We start from the raw sequence: 21,426 nt of genomic DNA, 5'->3' as shown, positions 1-21,426 counted from the left end.
CCACCTTTCCAGGAGCACATGTTTGGAGTGTTTGTGTAATGTCAATGCCCCCTCAATTATGACTGGTCTTCAGGTAATTAACCACAGCTGCACATTGTTTAGGGGTAATGCATAGGGTATATAAGAAGGCAGCTGTCAAAAAACCTGTAGCGTTACAATCTCTTGTAGGTAGGTATAGGTAAGCACCTAATTTGAACTGTATAGTAACACTTTTGTGGCTAATTCATTAACCTCTGTATGACTTAAATACTGTCATTTACACCCAACTAAAGCTGCCAGTGTGCAGTTTCAAAAAGAGTTAGTTAAGTGTGTAAAATTGCCGTTACACGGAACACCAATGTGTTTTGTTCTGTCAGACTAGATTCATATTATTTATACCACTTTGTACACACTGACAGCCTTTTAATAAGTGTGTTTGTGTTAGATGGTTGAAGACCAAGATGCATGCTTTTTTGCATAATAATTACCTTCCCAGGGTACCTAAGAGGATCTTTACTCAGCATGACTTCATTTGTTGTAATTAACACCTGACCCAAGCTGCCAATGTAGAAATTGATTTATATGGCTAGTGAGAATCCGTGGACGGGAAGCGTGTCCTAGTGTTTGTCTAGAGAGAAGACCGGCAACATAATTAAGTAATACTTCATCCTGGTTATGTAGAACATTGTTTGTTTTCAGGTGTGTAGCTAGTGATAGCCCAGTGATAGCTCAGTGGTTAAGGTACTAGACTAGTAAACAGAAGGTTGCCGGTTCAAGCCCCGCCACCACTAAGTTGCCACTGTTAAGTCCCTGAGCAAGGCCCTTAACCCTCAATTGCTCATTGTGTAAGTCGCTTTGGATAAAAGCGTCTGCTAAATGCTGAAAATGTAAATGTGTAGGGGAATATAACAAAATGTATTCAGTTTTTACCACAAAAAGTGTTCCCACTAAACAAAACCCACTAAAGAGAAAAATCCTAAAGGAAATTTGCTTATCTATAAATGTCATCCCTACATAGTCCATCACCGACTGTGCAGTCAACATGACAAGATAACTGTGTTCTTTGCAATTGCTGCCATTTATTTGTGGAAGTTTGACTCCACAACAATGAGTATCTCTTCCATTTCTAGAAGGAACCATCATCTGGCAGACTGAGCATCTACACAAACAATGATTGGCTTGTTGTTTAAAGGTGGGTGCCGGAGGGGACTCCTCATAACTGATGCAATTACGACCTCTTTTGACTGATTGATGGCGCCTGCACAAGGACGAGGGATAATGTGGACAGGGTGTGTCTCTCCGTACACAAAGTTGATCCATATATAAACTAGTCTGGTGCAGGTGAAAAGATGCAGTCGGCTACTGCACACGTGTTGGAGCGGGCGTGTGTTAGTCTCGGCTGTCCTCAGTCAGGAGTGGAGGTCAACATCAGTAGGGAGGAAGCGTAATGCAATTGGGTAATTGAATATGACTAGATTGGGAGGAAAATTCATCATTTAGGAACCAAAAACGAAGTAGTGACACTAATTGCTACTGGTGTGAATGCAGGGTAAATGAATACTCCCATGCTAAATAGTGTGGAAACACAGTCACAATGCCATGACTAGTGTACTCTTCATGCGCTCTTTAATGAACAGGCATGTGGATCGAGGCACAGCTCGTATTTTCCCAACTTGTGGGTAGATAGATGCTTTGAGCACTTCTGTGCATACTTTTTGCCATCAGTAATTGCACATTTTTGTGAGTGCTAAAATACAAAGTGCTCTGCATGATGTACTTTGCAATAATTGACACCTAATCTTAGCTACCAGTGCACAGAACGATTGAAAAATGTGATCATGCCCATGATGTGTGCAGGAAATTGTAGTGTGTAGTATTGAACATCAGATGAGAAGCGCAATATAGACTTGCCTTCCTGTTGTTAATGGAATCCGTCCTCACACGGGGCACCAACTTAAAGCAAGTAGGCTTTGATGAATGGATAAAATACCATCAATAAAGAGTTTAAAAGCATATATACTGTACATGACGTGAAGTAATATAATAAACATACAATATACTGTAGGCTGCTAGTGTATGGATTAATAGAAGATTGTTATTCCAACCACAGTCTAGGTTTGTCTATTGTCCAGGCTAAGAAGCCCATGTGCAAAAAATATCTTTATATTTATACAGTAATCTATTTATTTATTTGGCTGAGGAGATTCACACACATGGTGCCAACCTGTTCTGCTTTCAAATGACTGGGAGGGAATTAAACAAACAGCATATTATCCACATTAGTTTGTTCGAACAGGCTATTAATTAGTTTGTTTACATTTGGGTGTCTGGAGGCATTGCTGCATGACTTCATTTGCTACAATTACCACTTTACCTGAGCTGATAATGTACATATTGATAGATCATGACCAGAATGTGTTTTTGTACAGGAAGTGTCTAGCACTGTAGCAATGAAGACATGTTTTACCATCGCTATGCTAACAAAATCTATAAATTATTGCACTGGTCACTGTTTTCCTTGGTAGTCCTTGCACAGTCCTTGTGTTTCTGATTTTGGGAAGTAAAAACAAAATGTATATTATTATAGCAGCATTACACCACCACTGCCATTGTATCAGACCACGACTTATCTCCCCATGTAAAGATTAATAGAGGAAGTTGCTTGTAGCAAAAGTGTAAATCTGCAAACTAGATGTTTAGTTCTGGTTATCTAAGAATAAATAAATAAATAAATAAATAAATAAATAAATAAATAAATAAATAAATAAATAAATAAAGACATGCTTCTTATCAGCACTAATAATACCGACTCCTCCTCCTCACACGGGGCGCCAGCTTCCCTTTTAAAGCCAGGTCCTATATTTTCTGCTTTTCTATATTTCTATATTTTCTAGTCTTTACCTCTCTTTACCTTTCTTTTTTTCTCTTTTCCAGCATGAGTGTGTTTGTAAGATAAGATTTTTAATACAAGACCCAATCATCCCTTATCTGACCTCATATCAGGGTTCAGGGACAGCATCTGCGACACAGACCAACACCATGCTGTCCAATGAGATATCAGTATAAGACATTGCAAGACATTTTTTTTTCTTGTGAGGCATTGTTTTTATCAGTAGCGTAGATCATATTATGTTCTTTATCAGAACATAGTGCTCTATTTATAAAAAGGATTGAAGATTTTATTCTGAACAGCAATATTCCACCATATGTGTTCTATAATTGGACCAGGTTTGCTTATATTAACTTATCTACTATATCTTCTATTTATGGTAGATAAGATTTTTATGAATAAACATTTACGTGGCATATGGAACCGTATGTAAGTCTTGCCTGCTTTTTGGCTTACCCAGTGGTTCCCAATATTTTTATGTAGTGCCTCCCTTTTGTAGATAAGAATATTTTTCCCAACTCTGACACACACATACAGTGTATCACAAAAGTGAGTACACCCCTCACATTTCTGCAGATATTTAAGTATATCTTTTCATTAGACAACACTGACAAAATGACACTTTGACACAATGAAAAGTAGTCTGTGTGCAGCTTATATAACAGTGTAAATTTATTCTTCCCTCAAAATAACTCAATATACAGCCATTAATGTCTAAACCACCGGCAACAAAAGTGAGTACACCCCTAAGAGACTACACCCCTAAATGTCCAAATTGAGCACTGCTTGTCATTTTCCCTCCAAAATGTCATGTGATTTGTTAGTGTTACTAGGTCTCAGGTGTGCATAGGGAGCAGGTGTGTTCAATTTAGTAGTACAGCTCTCACACTCTCTCATACTGGTCACTGAAAGTTCCAACATGGCACCTAATGGCAAAGAACTCTCTGAGGATCTTAAAAGACGAATTGTTGCGCTACATGAAGATGGCCAAGGCTACAAGAAGATTGCCAACACCCTGAAACTGAGCTGCAGCACAGTGGCCAAGATCATCCAGCGTTTTAAAAGAGCAGGGTCCACTCAGAACAGACCTCGCGTTGGTCGTCCAAAGAAGCTGAGTGCACGTGCTCAGCGTCACATCCAACTGCTGTCTTTGAAAGATAGGCGCAGGAGTGCTGTCAGCATTGCTGCAGAGATTGAAAAGGTGGGGGGTCAGCCTGTCAGTGCTCAGACCATACGCCGCACACTACATCAAATTGGTCTGCATGGCTGTCACCCCAGAAGGAAGCCTCTTCTGAAGTCTCTACACAAGAAAGCCCGCAAACAGTTTGCTGAAGACATGTCAACAAAGGACATGGATTACTGGAACCATGTCCTATGGTCTGATGAGACCAAGATTAATTTGTTTGGTTCAGATGGTCTCAAGCATGTGTGGCGGCAATCAGGTGAGGAGTACAAAGATAAGTGTGTCATGCCTACAGTCAAGCATGGTGGTGGGAATGCCATGGTCTGAAGCTGCATGAGTGCAGCAGGTGTTGGGGAGTTACATTTCATTGAGGGACACATGAACTCCAATATGTACTGTGAAATACTGAAGCAGAGCATGATCCCCTCCCTCCGGAAACTGGGTCGCAGGGCAGTGTTCCAGCATGATAATGACCCCAAACACACCTCTAAGACGACCACTGCTTTATTGAAGAGGCTGAGGGTAAAGGTGATGGACTGGCCAAGCATGTCTCCAGACCTAAACCCAATAGAACATCTTTGGGGCATCCTCAAGCGGAAGGTGGAGGAGCGCAAAGTCTCGAATATCCGCCAGCTCCGTGATGTCGTCATGGAGGAGTGGAAAAGCATTCCAGTGGCAACCTGTGAAGCTCTGGTAAACTCCATGCCCAGGAGAGTTAAGGCAGTTCTGGGAAATAATGGTGGCCACACAAAATATTGACACTTCAGGAACTTTCACTAAGGGGTGTACTCACTTTTGTTGCCGGTGGTTTAGACATTAATGGCTGTATATTGAGTTATTTTGAGGGAAGAATAAATTTACACTGTTATATAAGCTGCACACAGACTACTTTTCATTGTGTCAAAGTGTCATTTTGTCAGTGTTGTCCCATGAAAACATATACTTAAATATTTGCAGAAATGTGAGGGGTGTACTCACTTTTGTGATACACTGTACATTGACAATTTTTGCTTCCAAACTCTACCAGAATTCCTATTAAACTTTGTAGATTATAAAGAACTGCAAGTACTTATTTAACAAAACAAAATGAGGACAATTCACCTTTATAATGAATAAATATAATTTTACAATAGACATTGTCTCAAAGAAACTTTATAGCATTCAGGACCGACAGGGAATCATCGTCCTTGGGTGGTATATTCAAATAACAATGTTGGACTTCTCCCTAAAATTATTTGCTGATTGGGGTTAATAAGTAACACCTCGTAACATGTCAGTTAAATTAAAAAAACTGTGCTCTGGTATTGTAAAATTATGACCTCATAAAGATCTGGGCATATTTTTAATAGGAATTAAATTAATTTTCTTCCTTGGCGGGGTGTAAAGTAAATTTCCAGTACATGCGTTAATTTATTTAATCATCTTTTAATTAGGATAATGTTCTGTAGCAATATTCTGAATAGCAAGACAGCTAGAAAGACAAATTATTTAATATTATAGACATGGATATGAAAAATAGCTCAAGAACTGGTTCCCAGTGGAGCTACAATAGAGCATAATAGAGCTATAGATCATTAGCCTAATTAGCTAAGCATTAGTCTAATTAATGTGGGTAACACATTAAAGCTACTAAGTTCCGTCATTACTTATTTAAATTAGCAACTGTATTTAATGTGTAATAACCAACAGTTAGTAAATGTAATATACATTTTGAAATGCTCAAATAACCAGCTCACCAAATGTATTTGTAAGCAAGTTTTGCTAATTGAACCACTACAATGCTTGATGTCAGCAAGCCCCGTAGGATATAAATCTTACTAATCTTCAACCCTACTTTAAAGAGTCAAGCAGTCACCTTTTGGTTTCCTCTATGTATAATAACTTTGGCTATATACCCTGAAAAGGCATAACATTATGACCACTGGCAGTTGAGGTAAATAACACTGATTATCTCTTCATCACGGCACCTGTTAGTGGGTGGGATATATTAGGCAGCAAGTGAACATTTTATCCTCAAAGTTGATGTGTTAGAAGCAGATTCGAGTTAATTTGAGTGAGTTTGACCAAATTGTAACGACTAGACAACTGGATCAGAGCATCTCCAAAACTGCAGCTCTTGTGGTGTGTTCCCGGTCTGCAGTGGTCAGTATCTATCAAAAGTGGTCCAAGGAAGTGGTAAACCAGCTACAGGGTCATGGGCGGCCAAGGCTCATTGATACACGTGGGGAGCGAAGTTTGGCCCGTGTGGTCCGATCCAACAGACAAGCTACTGTAGCTCAAATTGCTGAAGAAGTTAATGCTGGTTCTGATAAAAAGGTGTCAGAATACACAGTGCATCGCAGTTTGTTGCGTATGGGGCTGCATAGCCGCAGACCAGTCAGGGTACCCATGCTGACCCCTGTCCACCACCAAAAGTGCCAACAATGGGCACGTGAGCATCGGAACTGGACCAAGGAGCAGTGGAAGAAGGTGGCCTGGTCTGATGAATCATGTTTTCTTTTACATCACGTGGATGGCCGGGCGTGTGTGCGTTGCTTACCTGGGGAACACATGGCACCAGGATGCACTATGGGAAGAAGGCAAGCCGGTGGAGGCAGTGTGATGCTTTGGGCAAAGTTCTGCTGGGAAACCTTGGGTCCTGCTATCCATGTGGATGTTACTTTATCCTGTACCACCTACCTAAGCATTGTTGCAGACCATGTACACTCTTTCATGGAAATGGTATTCCCCGATGCCTGATGTATAAATACCAATCAGGCATAACATTATGACCACCTTTGTAATATTGTGTTGGTCCTCCTTTCACTGACAAAACAGCTCACTGTTGCTGTGTAGCGACAATGCTAAAATTGCATTTTTCAGCTGATGTTGCCTGGCCTGGCTCTTAATTAATGTTCCAATTAATTCTAAAGGTCCTAAATAGGTTTAAGGTTAGGGCTTTGTGCAGGCCACTGAAGTTCTTCCATGTCAAACCGTGTGCACCTTTAATAATGCTGCTGAGATTTTTATGCTTTAATGATACAGAATGAACTTTAAATGTACAATGACTGCCGCTCAGGTGGCGCAGCGGTAAAGTACGCTAGCTCACCAGAGTTGGGTGTCTAGATACATCGTATCGAAACTCAGCTCTGCCTTTCCGACTGGGTTGGGTGGCAGTATGAACAACGTTTGGCTGTTGTTCAGGGGTTTAGGGGTAGAGTTGGAGCATAGGTCCTCATAACTGGTACAACTGCGGCCCCTGCTGGTTGACTGACGCCTGCACAGGGCTAATGAATAACATTGAGGGGGGTGTGACCCTCCATGTGCAGTGTCTCTCGGTGTATGAACTCGGCTCGTGCAGGTGAAAAATGCAGGCTGTGCTGATTGCGTGCCATGGGGCGCAAGTCAGTTGAGTGGCGTCCTCAGTCAGTGAGGGGGTCGAACCAGTATAGAGGACGCATTCAGGGTAATTGGACATGACTAGAATAGGGATAAAATATTGGGGAAAAAGAGTGGGAAAAAATAGATAATAAAAAAAAAATTAAAAAAATGAGATGTACAATGACTGAAGATGAACTGAATTACTAGAGAACAGTAGGTAATGCATCTTGTTAATGTAAATATACAAATAAGTGAGGCTTCTTTTTAGAAAGAATGGGCAAGAAAGGTTGTAGGTTCCAACTCCTCCGTAATATATACACTATATTGCCAAAAGTATTCGCTCGTCTGCCTTCACACGCATATGAACTTGAGTGACATCCCATTCTTAATCTATAGGGTTTAATATGATGTCGGCCCACCCTTTGCAGCTATGAAAGCTTCAACTTTTCTGGGAAGGCTTTCCACAGGGTTTAGGAGTGTGTTTATGGGAATTTTTGACCATTCTTACAGAAGCGCATTTGTGAAGTCAGACACTGATGTTGGACGAGAAGGCCTGGCTCGCAGTCTATGCTCTAATTCATCCCAAAGGTGTTCTATCAGGTTGAGGTCAGGACTCTTCCACACCAAACCCGCTCATCCATGTCTTTATGGACCTTGCTTTGTGCACTGGTGCGCAGTCATGTTGGAACAGGAAGGGGCCATCCCCAAACTGTTTCCACATAGTAGGGAGCATGAAATTGACCAAAAGAGTTCCTTTCACTGGAACTAAGGGGCCGAGCCCAACTCCTGAAAAACAACCCCACACCATAATCCCCCTCCACCAAGTGATGGGTAAGTGAATACTTTTGGCAATATAGTGTAGATTAAATTATTAGAACTTTCTCATTTGGTAAATTAATCCATGGTTCTTAAACCATAAACCAAGAACCATGAAGGAAATTTGTATTTCCAAAGCATACTAATGGCCTAAGCAGATTGATTGATTTCTTAAAAAAAGAATCGAAAAGCAGAAGAGCCTTTAGTCGTCCTACACCGATTTCATTAGAGAAAATGAACTATTTGGAACAGTAACGGCAGAACAAGAAGTATAATCCTGTTAATATTGACCAACTGCTGAAAAGCAATCAGCAAGTATTGATTCGGTTCATGCAGATACCACTCCTCCAGGTTCAATGATTCCTCAGTTTGTGAATCATTGCCTGTTACATCTGGCTATTATCACCAGAAGGCTAAACTGATTCTGCTCAGTGCATTCACTGCTTAAATTACATTAAAACTTTAGAATCAATAGAGCAATATGTGAAACATTTGATCTTCACCTTATGAAGTTGTGCAGCACATTCAGACAAACCATCCACAGGTCTTGCATATAGAGCTGACTCCCTCACTTTACAGATATAACAGCCTCTACTCTAGATTCTGAGTTCTTGGAACAGTGGTCTCTTTGCTGGGGTCTTTCACAGGCCATTCATATGGAGGTGACTTCCCTATGTTACAGCTATAACAGCCTCTACTCTAGATTCTGAGTTCTTGGAACAGTTGCCTCTTTGCTGGGGTCTTTCACAGGTCATTCATATGGAGGTGACTTCCCTATGTTACAGCTATAACAGCCTCTACTCTAGATTCTGAGTTCTTGGAACAGTTGCCTCTTTGCTGGGGTCTTTCACAGGTCATTCATATGGAGGTGACTTCCCTATGTTACAGCTATAACAGCCTTTACTCTAGATTCTGAGTTCTTGAGACAGTGGTCTCTTTGCTGGGGTCTTTCACAGGTCATTCATATGGAGCTGATTCCCCAACTTTTCACAGGTCATTTTCATGGAGCTGACTTCCCCACTTTACAGCTATAACAGCCTCTACTCTAGTTTCGAAGTTCTTGGAACAGTGGCTTCTTTGTTGAGGTCAGAAATAAAACCCACTTTATTACTTCATTCGGAAGGAAGTTGTCACAATGGTCAGACATAGGTCAGATGAATGATGGGAAGTCAGAAATTAAAAGCTGCTGGACCATGAGTGGAACTGTCCAAGCTTTTTATTGCCATGGGCTTGTGTAGATGTCATGTAGCTGAACAAAAGAGACCCAAGCAGGTCACCAGTTTGTATGAGGAAATATTGTTGAGCTAAAATTGTTGGGCATTTTCATCCTAAATGAATAATAAATAAAGTTACAAAAATTAATTTTTTTTTTTTTTAATAATTTGAGCAATGATGCAAAGCATGCCAGCAAAATGACTTCTATGAACCACAAAACCATCAAACTCTCTCATCATAGGTGTCAAGCATTCAAGCTTGCATCCTTCTCTCGGTTTACTCTTGTTCTATAATTGATGTTGGCTATGCCTTTTCGGCTTTTTCAACCACGCACCCCCTCACCTCTTCAAGACGTCAAATGGATTTATGGTGAAAAGCGAGATCCCAGCTGACTGAGTGCTAGTTTTAGTTTGTGTGGGTGGCTTTGTTTTATCTTCACACATTGCTAACTCTTGACGTTTATCTGGCTTTGAGAGTAGCACAAGGCAGAGCTGGAAAATCCTCACTTCCTCTGACAGATTTTTACTACAAATCTGCCATCCGAAGAGATTTCTCCTGGAGAATCTGGAGGAGAATAACCTCGGACAAGTGATCTTATTTTAGATTTAAATTTTAGAGCTGACTAAGCATGTGTGTGTGTACAGGTGGACAGGGGATGCACAGGTTACTGGCATGGGCAAAAACCCCATGGCCTGCACCTGCCCTGCCGTATGCTTTTCCTCATTATTACTTTGGCTCTGTTGCACCTCCATGGCTTTGCATTCATTTACTAAATGTGTGTGTGTGTGTGTGTGAAATCCCCCTAAAAGGAGGATGAATTTTTGACTTTATCTACTTGCCTGCTCAGTTTAGATATATCCTATTCCCTTATGCATTCTTTATTGATACCTTCAGTGGCAAAGAGCACACCACATTTTACACAACTCCCTCAGTCTGTGAGTCTGCGTCTTGACTAGACACTAGTAGTCACTGTTACATTAGTGAACAATACCCCATTTGACCTTCCCTCCCTCTGACCAGGCCAGTAAACCTCCAAGACTTAAACCTTCTAGATAATTAATTGGTTTTGTATTTTTCCTATTGAAATAGGGCTACATTAAAAAGTACATGGAACACTGGTCTCTTTGCCAAGGTTGAAAATAAACCCTAAATGGTCACGTTATAAACAGAGTAAAGTTTAATTGCAGATGCAATCCAGGAACAAGAACCAAACAGCAGGTCTGCTGTTAATAAAAAGCTGCTAGAACATGGGTGACACTGTCTTGCCATGGACTGAAAAGCAAGCAAGAACAAATTAGAATAGAACGCCTTTATTTATGATATATACAGTACATACACTGATCAGCCAGAACATTAAAACCACCTTCTTGTTTCTACACTCACTGTCCATTTTATCAGCTCCACTGACCATGTAGGTGCACTTTGTACAATTACTGACTGTAGTCTATTTCTCTACATACTTTTTTAGCCTGCTTTCACCCTGTTCTTCAATGGTCAGGACCCCCACAAGACCACCACAAAGTAGGTATTATTTAGGTGGTGGATCATTCTCAGCACTGCAGTGACACTGACATGGTGGTGGTGTGTTAGTGTGTGTTGTGCTGGTATGAGTGGATCAGACACAGCAGCGCTGCTGGAGTTTTTAAATACCATGTCCACTCACTGTCCACTCTATTAGACACTCCTAACTAGTTGCTCCAGCCTGTAGATGTAAAGTCAGAGACACTCATCTATTGCTGCTGTTTGAGTTGGTCATCTTCTAGACCTTCATCAGTGGTCACAAGACGCTGCACACAGGGCACTGTTGGCTGGATATTTTTTGGTTGGTAGACTATTCTCAGTCCAGCAGTGACAGTGAGGTGTTTAAAAACTCCAGCAGCGCTGCTGTGTCTGATCCACTCATACCAGCACAACACACACTAACACACCACCACCATGTCAGTGTCACTGCAGTGCTGAGAATCATCATGTAAATAATATTTACTCTGTAGTGGTCCTTTGAGGTCTTGACCATTGAAGAACAGCATGAAAGGGGGCTAACAAAGCATGTAGAGAAATAGATGGACTACAGTCAGTACTTGTAGAACTACAAAGTGCTCCTATATGGTAAGTGGAGCTGATAAAATGGACAGTGAGTGTAGAAACAAGGAGGTGGTTTTAATGTTATGACTGATCGGTGTATACAGCAAGTCATTGTACGACGCCCCTGGAGCAGAGAGGGTTAAAGACCTTGCTCAGGGGCCCAACAGTGGCTGAATAGCAAAGCTGGGATTCAAACTCTCAATCTTTTGATTAATAGCCCAAAGCTCCACCCACTAGGCTACCATTGTCTTTATAAATATACACAGCCAAGTGATGAATAGAGCATTGGGTATTGTCATCCAGGATAGAAATGTCCCGTTATATTAATTAATGATTAGATTGAATTACTTTGAATTATGAAAAACGATTCCAGCAAAATGTCTCACACAAATCACAAAGCCTTTATATTCCCTTTCAAGCATTCAGACTTGTTCCATTCTCCTGGTGTATTCATGTTCTGACTTTGACTTCAGCTAGACCTGTTACAGAGAAAGCTATAGATGTTAATTGCAAAATAGTGTCAACCAGTTCACTGTCTGGAAGCATCTGTACTTCTTTTTCTTCACATTTATTTCATCATCATAACCTTCAAAACATTTTATTCTGTCATTAACACCCACTCCACACCGACATGCAAAGTAGTAAATTGGCACGGTGGAGTTCTGTACAACGTGTCTTATAATGTTTTTTTCTTTTTCTTTTTTCTCTTCCTGCTGGAACAGCTGATCACCTGGGAATCGAGTTCATGGGTAAGAAAGACACTGCTTTTAATAACATGTGAAACCTGTCACAGCCACTTAATAATTATTTGTTGTTTGTAATTGCTTGTAATTGCTTAAAGGCTTGTTTTAAACTGATTTTCACCTTTGTAAAAATAATTGAGTAGTTATAATTATAAGCTCATCTGTATTCTTTATTATTATTATTATTATTATTATTATTATTATTATATACATTTATTCTATTCAAGAGTACTGAGTAAAAAATAAATGTTTTATTTATGTATAATTTTTTATGGGTTTATTTATTTATTATTATTTACTTATTATTTGCTTCAGGACTTAACATGCAAAGTAAATGATGCTTCTGCTCATGTTCCATTTCATTCAGTTCATGTTCTCACCTCATGGAACAGTAATAATGTGCTGTAATTTCTTTTATTTCTGGTAAATCTCTGATTCTGGGTTTAGCTCAGTGCATTGTGCATGTCCAAATTTTATTTGTATTATTGAACCAACTTCTCTTGTAGCTTTTAACAGCTCCTTTCTTGTCTGGTAACAGCATAGTTTTTGCACACATAAAATTATTATTATTAATAATAAATTAATATTATTTACAATTCTACAATTTACAGTACTAGGTAAAATATGTTTTATTTATTTCTTTTTTTTTCTTTTATTTATTTCTTTTTTATTTATTATTAGTTACTTATTATTTGCTTCAGGACTTCTGTAATATATAAAAGTAAATGATGCTTCTGCTCATGTTCCATTTCACCATGTTCATGTTCTCACTTCATGGAACAGTAATAATGGGCTGTAATTTCTTTTATTTCTGGTAAATCTGTGATTCTGGGTTTAGCTCAGTGTTCAAATTTGATTTGTATTATTGAACCATTTTAAACTTCTCCTGTAGCTTTCCACAGTTCTTTTCTTGTCTGATAACATCGTTTTTGCACACATAAAATCATTATTATTATTGTTATTATTATTATTATTATTATTTACAATTCCACAATTTACTCATCAGTACTAGGTAAAAATGTTTTATTTTATTTTTTTCATTTTTTACTTATTATTATTTTCTTATTATTTGCTTCAGAACTTCTGTAATGCACAAAAGAAAATGGTGCTTCTGCTCATGTTCTATTTCACCATGTTCTTACTTTATTTTATTTCTGTTTAGCTCAGTGCATTGTGCATTGATTTGTATTATTGAACTATTTCAAAATTCTCTTGTAGCTTTCCACCGTTCTTTTCTTGTCTGGTAACTGCAGACATAAGACAAATTATTATTATTATTATTATTATTATTATTATTATTATTATTATTTACAATTCCACAATTTTCTCAACAGTACTAGGTAAAAAAATGTTTTATTTCTTTTATTTTTCATTTATAATTATTTACTAAAACAAATTATTATTATTATTATTATTAGTAGTAGTAGTAGTAGTAGTAGTATGTACAATTCTAATTATTTTGTTTATTTATTTATTATTATTTACTTCATATTTGCTTCAGGACTTCCGTAAATGATGCTTCTGCTCATGTTCCATTTCACCATGTTCATGATCTCACTTCATGGAACAGTAATAATGGGCTGTAATTTCTTTTATTTCTGGTAAATCAGTGTTTCTGGGTTTAGCTCAGTGCATTGTGCATGTCCAAATTGAATTTGTCTCTGTGAGTTGTATTATTGAACCCTTTTAAACTTCTTTTGTGGCTTTCTATAGTTCCTTTCTTGTCTGATAACAGCTTTTTTTATTATTATTTCTACATTCTATATATATACCAAGTTGCCCCTAGTGCAAGGCCCTTAACCTTCAATTGCTTTGATTATAGCATTGTTGGATAAAAGCTTTTGGTGCCCAGGTGTCCAGGTACTTTTGGTTTGTACGTTTCCAGAGTTTGCCTGGCCTCTGCAGCTGGACACACTTGATTATTGAAGATGTCTCCACTGAGGGGTTCAGAGGCGGCTAAAATTGGATTGAAATGTCAAGACTTTCAATCATTACTGTGTTTAATCATGGTTATCCCCATTCATTCTTTTTATCTGTGTTCATCAATCATGGACCATCTCTATTTATCTTACACACACACACACACACACACACACTCTGAAAGGAAAAGTTGGGTTTGTTCAAAGTTTCTTTGTAGTGCAACTGCAGGCTGAGGCCGAGTCTCCTCTACTTCAGGGAGAAAAGTGGAACCGGCATTCTTGGTCCTCAGGTGCAGCAGGTGGGAGGTTGGAGGGTACAACAAAGCTTACTTTTATAAAAAGAAAGTATTTTCTGCAGAAACTAAAATAAAAATTTAACAAACTAAAGAAATTATTATTATTACTATTATTATTATTATTATTATTTCATTTTTATGTTTTACTACTGCTTTATCCTGGTCAGGGTTGCAATGGGTCTGGCTTTCTCAGAATCACTGAACTTAATGAAGTAACACACCACAGACAGGACACCAATCAGTGATAACCTAAGCTGACACATTATTTCTGGAAATCGGGGTTCGAACTCCCAGTGGGCGTCTACATACAGACATTATTGTCTATGTCTGAGGGGGGTGGCTGAAGCCCTGTGATAGATTGGTGTCCTGTCTTGGGTGTGTTACTTAATTAAGTCCAGACCAGGATAAAGTGGTACTAAAACATAAAAAATGAAGATTTAATGGACCTCCTTTTAACGCTTTTCGGATTTAATGGACAAAATCTGGAAAACCAAATGTCCGGTCCGATTGTCTTACCAAGACCAGTGGTTCAGTAATTGTCTGCTAGCCGACACACGTGATAAGCTTTATTTTGTCGGGAGGCTCACTTTGTTCTCGTCGTTTTCTTTTGTTTCTTCTGTTCCACCACACCAATTTCTCCCCAGTAGTACAATACACCAATTTTAATATTAATTTACATGACATATTTACATATGTTTATTTTTGTTGTTCATTTTACTGTTTATCATATATCAAGTTTAGCACTTTTGTGGACCTTTGTGCTGTATTTTCTAATATTTTCACACACCCCCTGGAAAAAAACCTCACTGTTTCGAACAATCGCAATTTACAGACCAGTGCACCCCGGTTTTAGTCTGTTGAATCGAGGTTAGACTGTAATAATAATAATAATAATAACAGTAATAATAATAATAACAATAATAATAATAACAGTAATAATAATTATAATGATAATACTAATACTACTACTAATAATAATAATAATAATAACAGCTATAATAATAATAACAATAATTACAGTAATAATACTAATATTAGTAATTATAATAATAAAAATACTACTACTACTACTAATAATAATAATAATAATAGTAATAACAATAATAACAGTAATAATAATAGTAATAATAATAATAACAGTAATAATAATAACAGCTATAATAATAATAACAGTAATAATAATAATAACAGTAATAATAATAATAATAATAACAGTAATAATAATAATAATAGTAATAATAATAACAGTAATAATAATAACAATAATAATAATAATAACAGTAATAATAATAATAACAGTAATAATAACAGTAATAATAATAATAACAAAAATAATAATAACAGTAATAATAATGGTGTAGGTAGATAACTAGGTAAAGTAGGATAGGGTAGAGAACAGAGGGGTAGGGTATGGTGGGAATGGGAGTGGGAATGTTTAAACATCATTAAACATACAAAATTAATAAAATGTCGAGTTTTCATTAATTGTCACCAAAACCATCTTCCGTTTTAGGCAGAAGGCTCCATTGGGTCCCACAAAGAACCAAATTTGTTCTATGAGCATATGGGTTTCTATCCAGTTTTAGTATGGTGTTTCTAATAAATTGACCATGCCTATTTTTAAGTCTATTTTGTAAACAGAGTAAATAAAAGCATCATATTTCTGGTCACACCCGCTCCGTTTTCCGTCGTCCAGGCAAATCCATCAAACGCTGTTATGAATGTGATATTTTAGCACCACCTTTGTTGTAGAATCTGTTGTGTCTGAGCCTGATCTGATTGATTGCCTATTAATGGTGGAGAACTGGAGCGTGATTTACTCCTTTATACAAGCAGAGACAGCTGCCATTTTTCATACATAACGGTGTCCATTAAACCTTTAAGGCTTTTCCAGTGGTGCTAGTACCCATGAAGAAAGACATCCATTATTCCCAGGGTTCTAATCACAGCTGGCTTTGTTTACTGATTAGTAATGGCATAGCGCATTGTTGTGGATTTGGGATTCTTAAATATAACATGTCCTTTGGTACCACATTTAGATGGCCTAAAAAATTTTATATTATTATTTCACATTATTTTATTTTTAGCATTATAAGACATCCTAGATATCCTATGCTGTCAAGCATGATGACCATTAATGTCATAATTAAATATCACTGTACTGTAGCTTTCCTGATGTTACAGTTAGGACATCATACAAATAGAACAAAGTGACCATTCGAGCATTCCATCACCCAAATACACTCATGACGCTTCACGACAGCATATGGTGTCTCCAACATTGCGTTTCTAATATGGCTATGACAGTCTTATGACTGTCTTTGGATATTCACTGCCCATTTAATCACTGGATCATAAGGTGGACATAAGCATGTATTATGTGTATAGCTTTTCTGATGTTACAGTTAGGACATCATACAAATAGAACAAAGTGACCTTACAGATTCACTTATAGATGCCAATTCAATGTTTTATAGACTTTGTCACCCCCCTGTAGCCCATCCATCAATGGAAACAGACCCTCATAGAACCCCATGGACCAAGTATTATTTGGGTGATGGAGCATTCCATCACCCAAATATACTCATGACGCTTCACGGCAGCATATGACGTGTCCAACAACCTGTTTCTAATACGGCTATGACAGTCTTATGACGGTCTTTGGATATTCACTGCCCATTTTTTGTCTTTCATTCATCTCTGCTGTGGTATCTTTCTTCTTTGTTTTGTATCTACATCTTCATGTTTCACTTTTTAATCACTGGATCATAAGACTGACATAAGCATGTATGATGTGTGTAATAACAGATACCTTATGCTGTTAAAAGTCATGACCCTTAATGTTGTAATTAAATATCACTGTACTGTAGCTTTCCTGGTGTTACAGTTAGGACATCATACAAATAGAACAAAGTGACCATATAGATTCACTTATAGATGCCCATTCGTTGTCCTATAGACTTTGTCACCCCCCTGTAGCCCATCCATCAATGGAAAGAGACCTCAAAGAACCCCATGGACCAAATATTATTTAGGTGATGGAGCTTTCTTAGTACTGCAGTGACACTAACAAAGTAATGACAAGGTAGTGAGTGTTCAGCTGGGTTTGCGTTGCATCAGTGATGTTGGGATCCCCCCAATGTCAATCAATCAGTGCTGCAGAAAGTATCCACTAATAAATGGTGTATAGACACCATATAGACAGTGGTAGCCTAGTGGGCTATCAGTCAGAAGATTGTCAGTTCAAATTCAGGCTCTGCTATGCAGCCACTGTTGGGTCCTTGAGCAAAAACCTTAACCCTGTCTGTTCCAGGGGTGCAGTACAATGGCTGACCCTGCGCTCTGACCCCAGCTTCCAAACAAGCTGGGATATATGGAAAAAGAACTTCACTGCACTGCACTCATGTATATATGTATATATGTATATATGTACGTATATATAACTAATAAAGGTCTTCTTCTAATATGAGGCCAGTAAGTGGGGGTCCATTTTTATTGACAGATGATGTAGAAGTTTGTGGACACCCCTTTTAATTGTGGAGTTCATATGCCAAGCTTATTGCTTACAGGCACCTAGTGGCGCAGCGGGATATTTCACTAGCACACCAGCATTGGGATTCTAACCTCCACGAGTACTGGCCAGCTTGGAGCCCCCTAGTGGGCACAATTGGCAGTGCCTGCAGCAGACAAAATTGGACACTAAGTATGCCGGGAGAGAAAAGACCACACTAAAAAGAGGAGTGGGGTCTTTAACACTGTGTAAAAACCCTGGTTAATAGCCCGAGGTGCCTGTACAGAGGTGGAGGAATGCTGAGACTAGTGTGTGACTCTCCATGCGCAAAACTGGCCTCATAAATGAATCCACAGAATTGTGGGTGAATAAGAAGGGGTCAGTGGAGGCAAATATACCCTTCTAGGATGCCATCAGGGTCTCCAGCAGCAGAAGACTAACTGGCAACACTAAATTGGGAAGAAAAGAGGATAAATATAAAAGGAAAAAAAAACTGTAAGTTGTAACTTATACCAGTAATTGCACGGTTATATCACCTGGTACGTTTTTATGACAATTATTATGACATGTACATAATAACTAGGGATGCATCAATACCATTTTTTCCCAACCGAGTACGAGTACAAGTACATGTATTTTTGTACTCGCCGATACCGATACCTATTTAGAATGATGCAATCTGGAGCATTATGGAATAGTGTAGTTTTTAGTGTAAAATAGTGCAGTGGAACAGTTGCTTGGGTTGCCATCACTAATTGTAAAAAAAAAAAAAAAAAACACCGCACAGACATCATTGAGAAAGCTTCTGACAAGCTAACGTTAACGTTCATTAATAAACGCACGTAATTAACGTTGTGCACATCATACATGCGATGCGATTCTGCTGATTGAAATATTTACTTTAAAAGGATAATACAGTCCGATCCCATCTGAGCCGATTCTATCAGCACATACATTCGTGGTTCACCTCGGTAAATCGTAAACGACTCTGAGTCGGCTCCCGCTCTGTGGTAATAACCAGTATAATTAAGCCTGAGCTTTATAATGTAAGCGAGTCACACAAATTGTTCTGTAGTAGTTGGTGTTTATTTACAACCGCATCATTCATTATAACAGTAAACACGGAGAGATGACTGAGAAAAGAAGCTTAAAATGAGTCGACTCCTGAATCACTTGTATCGACACTGAACAGAGTATTGAACACAAACACGTCCTATAACAGCGGTCGCTGCTTTTGTAACCGGTTATCTTTGCTGTTAGCTCTATTTTGAATTATTTTTTTTTTTTTCAAACGGAACTAAAGAACATTAAACGTGCGTGTGAGCGTGGTCAGTGAGAATAATTCAATCTGTCTCCCGTGGGTGAAAAATGAATTGCTTTAGTTTTAGAAGTAAAAAAATCTCGCAATGTCACGATCCCCCCCGGACAGGCACTCGTGCCCCACAGGTTGAAAATCCCTGCGTTAACGCAGCAACGTGCACTAGGCACAAGGTATCGGATGTTTAGTATCGGAGCCTCGTTTGCGAGTACGAGTACGAGTTAATGAGCGCGGTATCGGGCTAATACCCGATACCAGTATCGGTACTCATGCATCTCTAATAATAACAACTGACATTAAGTCAAGACATAAGTCTGATGTGAAGCATTTGAAAGCATTAAAAGCATGTCATAAAATCCACTGCAAAACCTTAGCATGTGATATAAAATTGCATACTATCAAACATTCCACCAGCTATCATCATTATGACCATTCTCAACAGCGTCACATTTCTTATACTGCTATGACGGTCTTATGACGGTCTTTGGATATTTAATTCTTTGCTCTGTTAATTATGTTTCCTCTTTGTTCTGTATCTACATCTGTAACAGAGAGTGAAGAGGTTTACAAGAGACAAGTGCTTTCCATCACATGCATCACAGTGGGAATCAGCTTTCTGGGCACACTCTGTATGGCCCTCTACTGCCGGAACAAGTGAGTATGGTTCAGAATTTATATGAGAGCTGAGTGCTCCTCAGATGAAGAGACATGGGGTCTGTCTGAAAACCCAGTGAGCTGCCTTGCTGCCTACTGCCTACTGCCTGAGCTGCCTAAGTATAGAGGATTCTAACTGACATAGAACTTTGGAGGGCAGATTATTTAGACGCACTACTTAGACAGTAATTAAATCATTGGCTGTCCCCGCCCACCGCAGCAGTTTTAACATAGTTAGCCTCAGGCCATTCAAACCAATGGGCTGAGGCAGCACAACCCACTGACAAACCCGAATTTGCAAATAAATTACACTTGTACCCATGTAGAGAGCTCACTAGGTTTTCAGACAGACCCTTAACTGACCCATCAGATAAAGTGTCTCTAAACATAAGGTCACAGTTTGGTCTTCCTTTTAAATGGTGCTGTCCAAAACAGTTACAGCTTAAGAGGTTAAAGGGCATTATAGAACATACCAGACGACAATCTAGTCATTTAGTCAAAGAATTGCTATGACATACACTATATGGCCAAAAATATATGGACATCTATCTTAATTTTGAGGTGTTGTAGCCACAACCATTACTATTACTATTACTACTATTATATAACATACATTATATCCTTCAACTTTGTGGCAACAGCTAAGAGAAGGCCCTTAACCGTTCTTAACAAACTATAAGCTTCCCTTGTAAAAACAATTACCCACCTTCACTAAACCCCTATATACTCCTTCACTAAACCCCAATATACTCCTTCACTAAACCCCTATATACCCCTTCACTAAACCCCTACATACCCCTTCACTAAACCCCTATATACTCCTTCACTAAACCCCTATATACCCCTTCACTACCCACCTTCACCAAACTCCTATATACCCCTTCACCACCCACCTTCACTAAACCCCTATATACCCCTTCACTAAACCCCTATATACCCCTTCACTAAACCCCTATATACCCCATTCATTAAATCCCTATATACCCCTTCACTAAACCCCTATATACTTCTTCACTAAACCCCTATATACTCCTTCACTAAACTCATATATGCCCCTTCACTAAACCCCTATATACCCCTTCACTAAACATTTATATACTTCTTCACTAAACCCCTACATACCCCTTCACTATCACCTTTACTAAACCCCTATATATTCCTTCACTAAACTCATATATGCCCCTTCACTAAACCCCTAGATACTTCTTCACTAAACATTTATATACTTCCTCACCAAACTCCTATATACCCCTTCACCACCCACCTTCACTAAACCCCTATATACCCCTTCACTAAACCCCTATATACCCCATTCATTAAATCCCTATATACCCCTTCACTAAACATTTATATACTTCTTCACTAAACCCCTACATACCCCTTCACTATCACCTTTACTAAACCCTGATATATTCCTTCACTAAACTCATGTATGCCCCTTCACTAAATCCCTTATATAC

The 21,426-nt window shown here is 38.6% G+C and overlaps 1 protein-coding gene across 1 annotated transcript in view; it reads left to right on the top strand.

Annotated features, from left to right (window-relative positions):
* LOC134314925 (pro-neuregulin-3, membrane-bound isoform) overlaps positions 1-21,426 on the top strand; it is a 456,298-nt gene that overhangs the window by 413,120 nt on the left and 21,752 nt on the right. The window contains exons 4-5 of the mRNA XM_062995745.1: positions 12,248-12,274; positions 19,864-19,966. Of these exons, the coding sequence (XP_062851815.1) occupies positions 12,248-12,274; positions 19,864-19,966 (130 nt within the window). The remainder of the gene's footprint in view (positions 1-12,247; positions 12,275-19,863; positions 19,967-21,426) is intronic.

The sequence above is a fragment of the Trichomycterus rosablanca genome, chromosome 5, assembly GCF_030014385.1.
Source record: "Trichomycterus rosablanca isolate fTriRos1 chromosome 5, fTriRos1.hap1, whole genome shotgun sequence".
In the NCBI taxonomy this organism is placed as follows: Eukaryota; Metazoa; Chordata; class Actinopteri; order Siluriformes; family Trichomycteridae; genus Trichomycterus; species Trichomycterus rosablanca.
This window is presented reverse-complemented; position numbering and strand designations above follow the sequence as displayed.